General features: G+C 38.6%; 1 protein-coding gene across 1 annotated transcript; it reads left to right on the plus strand.

The window, feature by feature from the left end:
• The first annotated feature begins 593 nt into the window (after positions 1 to 593).
• DEFB125 (defensin beta 125) lies at positions 594 to 7,977 on the plus strand. Its single transcript, XM_045444993.1, has 3 exons — positions 594 to 663; positions 7,378 to 7,695; positions 7,793 to 7,977. The coding sequence occupies exons 1-3, from the start codon at positions 606 to 608 to the stop codon at positions 7,885 to 7,887; spliced, it is 471 nt and encodes a 156-aa protein (XP_045300949.1). The 5' UTR covers positions 594 to 605; the 3' UTR covers positions 7,888 to 7,977.
• Positions 7,978 to 12,249: the final 4,272 nt, after the last annotated feature.

The following is a 12,249-nucleotide window of genomic DNA, read 5'->3' on the forward strand; positions in this document are numbered from 1 at the left end:
ACAAGTTTTGACAAATTGCCAAAGCAGTTCAATGGAGGAAGGATAGTACTTTTAATGAATCGTTACTGCAAAAATTGAATATCCACAGTAAAAAAGGAATCCATCTCAAACTAAACTTCAAAACTTAGACAAAAATGAATACAAAATGGATTTGGCAATCATTCAGATGGAGAGGAAGATACTCTAGTGGAAGTCATAAGCTATTGGTCTGAAATAAGTGGGATCTTCATGTAGCATTCTGCTACCATTGGTGTATATATATATATGATGCTGCATATAGACAGAGGAGAAGTAATTGGCCTCATCTAGGGTTAAAGAGAACAACTTCCTTTGGGAGTTGTTTCTTTCCATCAGACTCTATACTTCCTCAGGATTGATTATAACTCATTTCACAAGGCCTTAGTTTCCTTTAAAGGTTTCTAGAACAGAGCATGATTTTGTCATGCACACTCAGTGGTGCAAGTTAATGGTTTGGTGTTCTGGATGGTGTCCCCATTTCTGGTTCATCACCCACGATAGGCAAGTAAAGGTGACTATTTAGAGTCCTAGCTGGGCAAAGTGCTCTGGATTCCTCAGGACACAGAGCTTCCTCTCTGCCAGAAGCCATGAACCTCCTGATGCTGGCCTTCATTATATGTGGGTTTCTAAATCTGGTGACCAAAGGTAATGGAACCCTACAACATAGGCACAATGGAACTAGGATATTGTTGACCTTGGGCTTTCAGGTGTCTTGAGGGGAAAAGAGGGTCTGCAGGAAAAGCCTTGGGCCAATAAAGAACCACAAAAATGGTCTCATTATGGCAGCTCAATGTCCCTACTCTCTAAGACTCTGTTGGAGGCACCTATCATGTGAGGGTATCTTCTTCTTCTTCTTTTTTTTAATCTTCTTGGCCATGATGTATTTTTTTCTATTCTTTTTTTTAACGTTCACTCATTTTTGAGAGAGCACAAGCAGGGGTGAGGCAAAGCGAGAGAGAGAGAGGAAGACACAGAATATAAAGCAGGCTCCAGGCTCTGAGCTGTCAGCACAGAGCCCAACGTGGGGCTCAAACTCACCAACGGTGAGATCATAACCTGAGCTGAAGTTGGACGCCTAACCTACTGAGCCACCTAGGCACCTCACGTTGGGGTATCTTCTGAGACATTTCTCTAAAGGCATGAATTTCCTCAATCTTCTGAGCAGCTCTTGCTAGCTCTCTCTATAACTAACCAGTGTTAACCAGTGAAATAGTAAGCTTCTCATATTAGATCGATATGAATGGGCTTATTCCTGCTTTTTAGTAATGCTACTTTTGAGAATTATTCACTTTTATTGAAAAGCAATACTTGCAATTGATGGAAAGTATCAGGCACTTGATAGGTTTATATGAGTTTAAGTACTCTCTTACCCTAGAGTAATATTTCTGCAATCTATCTTTCAGAATCCCTCAATCTTACCAATTTCTTGTATATCCTAGCAGATATAGATAGATAGATAGATAGATAGACCGATCTTAGATTTTTTTTTCTTTTTTAGATCTTAGATTTTTAAAAACCCAGTATAAATGAACCATGTGGATTCTTCTGCAAGGTACAACTAGTATGTCTTAAAAATTTGTTATCAATATAGAAACTTACTTTATTGTTATTAATGGATGCACAAGACTTAAAGAAGGTGGGTGGATTTCTGATTATGAACTATTTGCTGACATTTTGAAAAGTTTTGAAATAGTAAAGGACTAAAAATAAAGTTTTGTTTTGTTGCTCTCCCTCAGACTTCTTGGATACTGTGTGAATAAAAATGTGTAGCCTACTTTTAAATTTTCTATTATAATGTAAGTATTTTCCCATGTATTAAATATTTTCCAACAACTGAATTTTCAATAATTGCACAAAATTTCATTGAATGGATGCTCTGCAAATCATTTATCCAATCTGATAATTGGACATTTTACGTCCTTATTTTTGCTAACAAGTATATTTATGTTATATTTACAAATTAGTTCTATATAACCATTCTCAGCCATAAATCAAAAATTTTAAATGAAGGATAATATTTAAAGATGTAATTGTTTCTACTTCATTCAGTATGGAGAAATCAAACTTCATATATATTTATTGTGTATTTTAATTTGTCTACAAATTGTGTGGTTCTGCCTGTTTTTCCTTTTTATTTGGGGGGGGGTAGCTTTTATTCCGGTTGATTTATAGATCTTCCCTTATAGGTTCCGTTTTGAAATTTAACTACTTAATGTATTTGAGTTTATTTTTGTATTTTCAAGTAAGAGAGCATCTGATGGTTTTGTGAAGTAACTTTCTACTAAGCCAAGTTGTCCATCAATGTCAATGGCTATATTTAACTTGGTGCCATCTGATTCTGCATCTGGTATGTTTTAGGCAGAATTCACGCACGGGAAAATGTGTTGGCGAATGGCTTATGTGCCCAAAATGATACAATTGTTATTCATATTCTTTAGTTTTATGATTTTGAGATATTGGTGGTGGAGGTCACAAGTTTTAACAACATAATTCCAGACTGAGGACCTTTGGGGAAAAAAACCAAAACTGCTGTCATTCTAAACAAAAATACATTCAATGAGAGATTATTCCCAATTGCCATCATTGCGTTGCTTAAGCCATATTCTTGGAGTTGTCTTTGGTATTTTTATCTGTGACATCTGTATCTATCAGGGAGTCCACTGGCAAATTGTGTCCAGAGCCAACCAATCTCACCACCTCCACTGCTACCACTCTGGTTCAAGTCACTACCATCTCTCACCTCCTATTGCTGTAGCTTCCTCACAGGTATCTGTCCTTCTACACCTGCCTCCTGCAGTCATCTCACAAGATAGCAGATGGCATAACCTACTCCCAAGAGAAGTCAGATTATGTACCTCATCTGCTCAAAACTCTGCAATGGCCCCCTCTTTACTCAGAACAATAACCAAGGTCCCAACAACGGCTCACCTGCTGTCTGTGATCTGTCCCTTATGAACTGTCTCACCTCATCTTCTACTCTTCCAGTCTTTGCTCCCTTCACTAGAGCCCCACTGGCTTCATTGCTCTTCCTCAGACATGCCTGGCTTGCTCAACCCACAGAGTTCTGTCTGTTTCCTCTGCTTAGATGTACTTGACCCAGATACTGGTGTGGCTAATTCCTTTACCTCCTCCAAGTCATTATTTAATTGTCACCTTCTTTCGAACCCTATGCTAACTGCTGTTTAAACAACTGTCAGGGGGTGTCTGGATGGCTCCGTTGGTTAAGCGTCCGACTTTGGCTCAGGTCATGATCTCACGGTTCGTGGGTTCAAGCCGTGCGTTGGGCTCCGTGCTGACAGCTCAGAGCCTGGAGCCTGCTTCTGCCCTCCCCTGCTCACGCTCTGTCTGTGTCTCTCTCTCAAAAATAAATAAAACATAAAAAAAAGAAACTGCTAGTCTGCCCCCATGACACCCCAAATAGATTCTGCTGAAATCTATTCTCTCTTACTTCTGCAAACCACTATCACCTTCTCACATATAAGGTAATGTATTTGTTTTTCATCGTCTGTCTTCCCCTGCTAGAAAGTAAGCTCTATGTGATTTTTTGTCTGCTTAGTTCACAAATGTACTATACGGACCTAGAATAAAATCTGTATCATAGGTAGGGGCTCACACTTTCTTGAATGAGGGGCATTCAAGAATGGATATCCTAGAGGAAAAGAAAAATTGAGAAACAATCTTTGTAGAAACAAGGAATGAAGAAGTGATGTCAAAGTTTGTCTTGGAAGAAAAAAGTGGAATGTCTACACTTAAAACTTACAGAAAATTCTAACATGAGCAAAGCAAATCGGAGCCAGTAAAAAATAAGAGAATGAATCATCGGAGAAGAGGAATAAACTTCTTGGCCCAGGGGAGGCAACAGGAGACAAATTACTGTTATCTCTATATATGTAAACCCATGAAAGGTGCTTTTCATACATAATCAAATTAAATCCAGAAAAGGTTGTTTTGAGAACGGCTTCCCTTTTTTAATACATACCGGGCTTTCTCCAACATAGAATATTTGCTCTAGCTGCTTCCTCTGCCTAGGATACACTAACCTTTATACATTGCAGGCAATTTGCTGAGAAATACGGTCATATTTACTTGCCTGAAAAATGATCGTAAAATGGAGCAGGCTAGTTTCACTTTATATTCAGATCCTCATCCCTCAAATTATCACATTGCTTAGAAATCCTACCATATTTCTTTTGTGAGCTAATCCTTCCTCTTTCCCAGACAGCTATTTTGTACTGACCTTTCTTTCTCTTTAATTCTCCTGCTCTATTTCTCTACATGACTCTCCCTCCCAGCTTATGACTTTATCCCACACTTCAAGATTTAAAAAATTCAAATAGTCACATGAAAAGATGCTCAACATCACCAGTCATCAGGGAAATGCAAACCAAAACCACAATGAGATATCACCTTACACCTGTCGGAATGGCTAAAATAAAAAGACAAGAAGTAAGAATGTTGGTGAGGATGTGAGAAAAAGAACCCTTGTGCATGCCTGGTGGGAATGCAAATTGGCACAGACACTGTGGAAAACAATATGGATTTCCTCAAAAAAATTAAAAATTAAAACTAGACTGCCATGGGGTGCTTGGGTGGCTCACTTGGTTGGGCGTCCCACTCTTGATTTCAGCTCAGATCATGATCCCAGGGTAATAGGATCAAGTCCTGTGTTGGGCTCCACGTTGAGTGTGGAGTCTGCTTAAGATTCTCTCTCCCTCTGCCCCACTCTTTGCTCTCTCTCTCTCTCTCTCTCTAAAATAAAATTTAAAAAAATAGAAACACCATATGATCTAATAATTCTACTACTGGACATTTACCCAAAGAAAATGAAAACACTAATTTGAAATATATGTGCATTCCTATGTTTATTGCAACATTATTTCCAATAGTCAAGATAGGGAAGCAACCCAAGTATCCATCAATAGACAAACGGATAGGAAGATGTGGTATATATATATATATATATATATATATATATATATACACACAAAATATTATGCAGCCCTAAAAAAGTATAAGATTGTGCCATTTACAGCCAATATAGGTGGACTGAGGGGGTATTTTGCTAAGTGAAGTAAGTCACACTGAGAAAGACAAGTACTATATTACTCCACTCATATGTGAAATCTAAAAAACCGGTTAAACAAATAAATAACAAAAAAATAAACAAAAAAATAAAAAAATTAAACATTCAAATAGAACTTTTTCTTTTTACCACGGTCAACATTCCTACCAGTATGTCTTTGCACCCATCTTCTCTTTCCCTCTTGACATAGCTGAGGACGTGTGCCTTCTCTGCCTCAATCTGTCGAATGTGATTTTGATCCTTGCCAACCATGAAGAACTATGCCTTTCGTTTGTCTCATTTCCCTATTCTGCATTAATCTCTCCCTTTCTACTGGTTTCTTCTTAAGCGTCTTCAAACATGCTCTGTCATTTCCCTGAAAAATGCTCCCTTGGTTCCGTATTGTCCTCCAAGAACCTCTCCATTTCTCCGCTCTTCCTCACATGGAACTTAAGAGTTTTGTCTCCAGGTTCTACTTCAACTTCTCTCATTCACCTTTCACCAACTTCACTTTTCTTTCTCCCCCCCCCCCCCCCCCCCCCCGCTCTCACTCTGAAACCACTCCCCTCATGGTTATCAGTGACAATCATCATGTTAAACACAATGGACACTTCTGCCGTATCTTACTCAACTTCTCCTCAATATTTGCCTACAAATGTCCACTCACTGTTTTAAGAAACACCTTCCTCTCTTGCATAACCTAGTTTCACTGATACAACTTTATTTGTATCCTTTTGGCATTTACCATTTTTCATGCATACTAGCCTGATCTGCACCTTGCAGTTCTCCCCAAAGCATGGTTGATTGTGTACGAAATGCCCCTGTACAGAGCAATCCAGAAATGACAGAAAATTATGAGCTCACTCTGGGATCATCTATCAAATATTGGCTGGCCAGGTGGCAGATAAATACTCCAGCTCGTTTCATTTGCAAGGAGAATTCTGAGGCACTGGCTGCCACAGTTTCCCACAGGATTATGCTCTAGTCAACCACACTGGTAACTAACTCTATAACTCACCTCTTCTTGGCTTTCTTACTTTCCTAACTACCATATTTCCAAACTGATTCCAGATGGAGGAGAATGCCTCTCGGTTCACTTGTTATACTCAAATTTCCCCCCAAGGTCTGCTTTTGGAGAAACTAATCTAATTCTCTAGTGTCTCATTCTCTTGTTTTGTTCCAACTTACCTGGTTGTTCCTTTTGGGTCTTTTCCTCCTATTTGAGCTCTTAATATTGACACTCACCAGAATTTAATCTTGGTCCCCTTTTTATCTCACGTTATTCCAGCTCACTATACTTTATCCATTACTGTAGTCTGAAATATCCATAAGCAACGATTCCAAAATTTACACCTAGAGTCCGAACTTGTCTACTGAGATCCTACAGGTGTTTCCACCGCCTTTTTTGACATTCTAGGTGTATGTTACATGCCCTGAAGTGAATACTTGAGCCTGCCTTTTTCTCTTCCTTCCAAAGCTTGTTGTTTCCTCAGTTTACCATCCTGCGAATGGCAAGTACCACTAATCTCCCTTATCTCAACAGAAATGCAGGAATGCACTTTGATTTCTCCATCTTCCTCTGATCTCATATCCAAACAACCAATGTCTTAAATCTACCCTCTTTTTCCCACAGTTCTTGAAGCCCCAATTCCAGTCACCATTATATCATACCTAGCCAAAGCTTCTAACACACCTTCCTGATTCTGTTCTTTCTTTTCCCTAATCTAATTTCCACATAAAATCCAAACTAATCATCTAAAGCATAAAATAAATTAGTTCACACTGTGTTTTGAAACCAAAATGCTTAACAATGGTGTAACATGACTGGGTGATGGCATTGGCCACTTGAAGTTCACTTCATCTTAGGCTCCTTGTCACGTTACACTTCAGACTCATCGGCCTCCTCCAAACACATGATGCAGTTTCTCAGCAGTGGGACTGAGCATTTGCTGATCCTTTCTCTGCTTTCTGTGTACTTGGCTGGCTCCTTCCATCCTTCTTGCCTTGGCTTAAATATTAGCTGTACATAGGTCTCCCTCTCTACCTCTCTTTCTTCCTCCTCCTCCTCCTCTTTCCTTCTTCTGCTTTCCTTCTTTCTCTCTCTCCCCACCCAGCCCCCGTTTCCTTGATGGCATATGACACAATATTTACCGTACAGTTTCGTTTTTTGGTCTCCCAATGGCTTGTAGCATTTATCATATTGCTCTAGATGGGTAATGGTTGTCAAGTTTTTCAATGAATGCTTATCATATTGGTGCTAGAGTTAAAAACTTATCCTACTCATTTATTCCCCGCAGCTGGCTGGGGAGTCAAAAGATGTTGGAAGGATAACATCGGGCACTGCAGAAAACGATGTTTTCATGTTGAAAGGTACAAGCTTCTTTGTATGAACAAGCTAACGTGCTGCATTCCCATAAAAGAAGATGACGGATACACTAAAACACCACCACATCCTGTACCCTTTGGAGAACAGATAACTGTTAATATGAATGATTGGGATTTATTTTCTAATTCCCCCATATCTTGGTTTGATGATGAGGTAACAGTTAACCCAACTATACCTGGAAACCAAAATTCTTCCACAGCTCCAGCACATTCTCTTGAGACCACTGAAGGTACAACTAATTAACATTTCTTCTGGGTACGGGACACTAGAGATATGCACTGGGAATAATATGCAGGGACCCAATCTTGTTGATGTTATTTCACCAGGGACAATTCTATTGGGGATTGGATGGCATGCAGGCGGACAAAATGCTACCGCCAAGACAAGTACCAAGAGTTACCCTACAGTTGGAAATGTGTAAAGGGAAGTGCATAGAAGACACAGGGGTTCTCTTTATTGGGCTGAAATTCTTTATCTGTCTTCCTCTGATGTGTTAAAATATATTGGTCTCAGTGAACATTTTGTGTGTCTGTGTATTTTTCCATACCAAAAAAAAAAAAAAAAAAAAAAAAAAAAAAAAAGACCACAGTTTGGAGCTGCCTTTATGGTTGAGACAAGGATCCTATCATATACGGAGGAACCTGTGAAGGCACATAAAAAGTTCCAGACAAGTCCTCCCTTTCCTATATTCCCCGCACCCCCACTTTATTGCAAGTTATGAATTTAAGTCCCTATCTGTATGATAAGGTCAAACTTTGTTTAAGGCTTCAACCAGAAACTAACCCAGTTATAGTCAGAAACCACCTCATTCTGCACAAATACTGTGTTAACTAGATAGAGATGAAACTGTGACTTGCCTTGAGAGCAGCATATGAAATTAAAAGCTGCATCACAAATTCGACTCATCTTTCCAATGTTCTTTCCAATCAAAAGTCCAACTTCCCACAATGGTGATCTCACAGCATGCCTCTCCAGATCTTTATCTTGTCCGTGAATGCCTGTTGTGTGTAGGGTGTCTATGCTTTGTGTGCCTGTATGCAGGTTGAGTGATGGTTTGTATGGTGACTGATGAGTCAGCAAGTTTACTCTTTGATATCCCAAAGAAGCAATTATTAACTCTAAACTTGATTGATTATTAATGTGTTGGGCTAAGTCTGGGATGCTACTGAAAGCCACAGTCTCGGGTGCCTAAATGTCTCAGAATCAAGAAGGTTTTTTCCTCTAATTCTTTTGTCTAAGTCAAGTTTTGTCTAAGTCAAGTTGCCAGTGACTGTGACTGCAGTTTGGATATCAACCATCAGATCACTGACCTTTCAATAGACCTCTATTCCAGTAGATCTTAGACACCCTGTTAGGCTGACAAGCCATCCTAGCTTGTCTAGGACTGAGGGTTGTCCCAGAACTTGAGAATTAGAGTGCTAACATCAAGAAAGTCTTTAGCAAATTAGAACAAATTGATCACCTTCTCTCTAAATTGCTCTTCTCTATTTCTTTGCATAGCGGACACTTCATCACAGGTCCTACGTGGACTCTTCACAGGGGCATCTTTTCACTATGAAGGCCTCCCTAAACCACCAGTCTGCCTCAGTCTAGACTTTTTTTTTCATATCTTTGCTTCAAATGTCAACTCCTTAGAAACAATACTTGGCCATGAGACCACTCCTCACTACTCTATATTATTTTCTTCTTCTTATGCTCTTTGAAATTATTTTGTATATTTAAACAAATTGTTTTTATTTTTCTATTTTATTTATTTATTTTTGAGAGAGAGAGAGAGACAGAGAGGGCAGGGGAGGGGCATAGAGAGAGAGGGAGACACAGAATCTGAAGCAGGCTCCAGGCTCCAAGCTGTCAGCATGGAGCCCGATGCGGGACTCGAACCCACGGATCGTGAGATCATGACCTGAACTGAGGTCAGATGCTTAACTGACCGAGCCACCCAGGCACCCCTATTTTGTATATTTCTTCAGTCTCCTACTGAATTATTGAGTTATTCACTAATTTATGGCCCGTCATCAACACCATAGTGCCCATATAGTCCTAACACCTTGATCTTGTTCATGGCTATGTCCTGACCTACTAGACCAGTGCCTTGCACATGGTGGATGCTCAACAAAACCTTGAGAACACGTGGTTCATGCAGTCATCTCAATAAATATGAGAAGGTCACACAATATAAATCAGTAGTCTTCAAAGTGGGATACCAGCTACAAAAAGGATTTCCAAGGTGTGCACATTGAGAATTTAAGGAAATAGATTTTTAGACCCTTGATTTCTGAATGTCTTATCATGATCAGACAATTCTTAACAGGCTTTTCTTTTCTACCTCCACTTTCTCAGTTTCTCTTCTCCCACTCTGAAAAGAAAACTTAACCTCTCACCCATCCTTTTTTTTTTTTTTTTTTTTCCAACGTTTATTTATTTTTGGGACAGAGAGAGACAAAGCATGAACGGGGGAGGGGCAGAGAGAGAGGGAGACACAGAATCGGAAACAGGCTCCAGGCTCTGAGCCATCAGCCCATAGCCTGACGCGGGGCTCGAACTCACGGACCGCGAGATCGTGACCTGGCTGAAGTCGGACGCTTAACCGACTGCGCCACCCAGGCGCCCCTCACCCATCCTTTATCTGACAATCATGGATTGCCCAGAGTGGACAAATCTCCAAGTGTCAAACCAGTGGATAATTGAAATGTTTGTGCTAGTGTTCACAAGATGAGTAATCATAGACTTTGGGTAACAGATCTTTTGGAAATCCAAGTGACTTAAATTTTGTTTATCAAAGCAATGATAGCAGGAAGAATCAAGCTAATGGTGGATAGAGCTTTGAAATTAAGCTTTTTTGAAGCTTAATAATAGCTTACTAAAGAATTTTTGGCATATAACTTGTAAGGAGCTAAAAAAAGCTGTGTGATCTACTATCTGTGTATTATCTATCTATCTATCTATCTATCTATCTATCTATCTATCTATCATCATCATCTGTCTATCATCTACCTGTTGCCTAATCTTCCAACTTTTACATCTACCTATTGATACAAATAAGATCTTTCAGTGTTTACATTTTTCAAAATAAAAACTGGGGAAAAAAGTTGATGCTGACTTTCACCTCGTTCCAGTAAAAAGTAGTATTCATCTAAACTAGTAGAAAGAGGGGATGGGATTCCTGGGTGGATCAGTCGGTTAAGCGGCGACTTCGGCTCAGGTCATGATCTCATAGTCCATGAGTTTGAGCCCCACATTGGGCTCTGTGCTGACAGCTCAGAGCCTGGAGCCTACTTCAGATTCTGTGTCTCCCTCTCTCTCTACTCCCTTGCTCATGCTCTGTGTCTCTCTCTTAATAATAAATAAACGTTAAAAAATTTAAAAAATAAAATAAAATAATAGAAAGGAAGCACAATCTATTTACTAACAAGATGCATTTACAGTAAAACAAAGTTATTTTTGGTTGATAATTATTTGTCATGTTTGACAATACATTTATGCATCTTTAATCAATTTTGTTCCAAATATTGCAATGATGGTTCAATCTTGAATATGTTGTTAAACATTTAGAGCTTTATGTTCATGGAGATTTTACAATAAATCACAATATATATCCATCTTTTGTTACAGGCAAATATGATAGAACGATCAATAATAGACTTTTAAACATAAAAATATATTACATTAAGATTTAATTTTGTGGGGAGGGTGGAATAAAAACTTAAACTGGTGGAATAAAAATTTAAAGAGAAAAAAACGATGTAATGTTTCTATTTGCTTTTCTAAAAAGCTTTTCATATTTATTAAATGAATAATTGCCATTATTATCTATTCAGATTGAAGAAAAACTAAATTGTAATTTTTACATGTCAATTTTTATAATACACCAGTAATCATATCTTTTTATTATATACATTTATGATGAAATATTTTATTTTTCCGTTTTAAATAGTGTTAGGAAAACCACACCCTCAAAATTCAAAAAAGTTTGAAGACCACTCCTAAAACGTGATATAAGGCTTCAAACGTTACCTGACACAGACCACACCAATCATTCCGTTTTTCCACAATTCCTAGATATTACATTTTCATGAATATATGCTTTCTCCATCATTCAGCATGATAATCTTCATATTCTTTTTATCTTTGTCCTTAAGGATCCCCCGTAGCTCAATAACCCATCACTTCACTACATGCGAACTGACCTCCAAATCGCTGCTATCTTCATATATAAACATAATATTTGCATTTGGTTTCTTTTTGTAGTTTCTAGCTCCAGTCTGAAATTCCCCATCTCTTGGGGCGCCTGGGTGGCTCAGTCAGTTAAGTGCCCAACTTGGGTTCAGGTCATGATCTTACCATTCATGGGTTCAAGCCCTGCATCAGGCTCTGTGCTGACAGCTCAGAGCCTGGCATCTGCTTTGGATTCTGTGTCTCCCTCTCTCTCTGCCCCACCCCTGCTCACACTCCATCTCTCTCTCTCTGTCAAAAATAAATAAACATTTAAAAAAAAATTTTTTTTAATGAAATTCCCCATCTCTTGAGCTATACTGCCCATGTTACATATATGATTTGATATGTTAGACATATATTTCCTCCATTCTCTGGGTTTCTTTTTCATTTTATTGATCGTGTCTTTTAAAATATAACAGTTTTTAATTTTGATGAAGTTCCATTTATCTTTTTTGCTTTTGGTGTCATGTCTAAGAAATTATTGCTTAACCTAAGGTCATGAGGATTTACACCTGTGTTTTCTTCTAAAGGTTTTATGGTTTTAGCTCCTACATTTATTTAATTGATC

The sequence above is a fragment of the Leopardus geoffroyi genome, chromosome A3, assembly GCF_018350155.1.
Source record: "Leopardus geoffroyi isolate Oge1 chromosome A3, O.geoffroyi_Oge1_pat1.0, whole genome shotgun sequence".
Classification (NCBI taxonomy): Eukaryota; Metazoa; Chordata; class Mammalia; order Carnivora; family Felidae; genus Leopardus; species Leopardus geoffroyi.

Excerpts from the sequence above, each read along its gene's own strand:
- DEFB125 (XM_045444993.1), top strand. The coding sequence starts at position 606 with ATGAACCTCCTGATGCTGGCCTTCATTATATGTGGGTTTCTAAATCTG. Across the intron at positions 664-7,377 it reads TCTAAATCTGGTGACCAAAG|CTGGCTGGGGAGTCAAAAGA; the intron begins GTAATGGAACCC and ends TATTCCCCGCAG. Across the intron at positions 7,696-7,792 it reads TTCTCTTGAGACCACTGAAG|GGACAATTCTATTGGGGATT; the intron begins GTACAACTAATT and ends TTATTTCACCAG.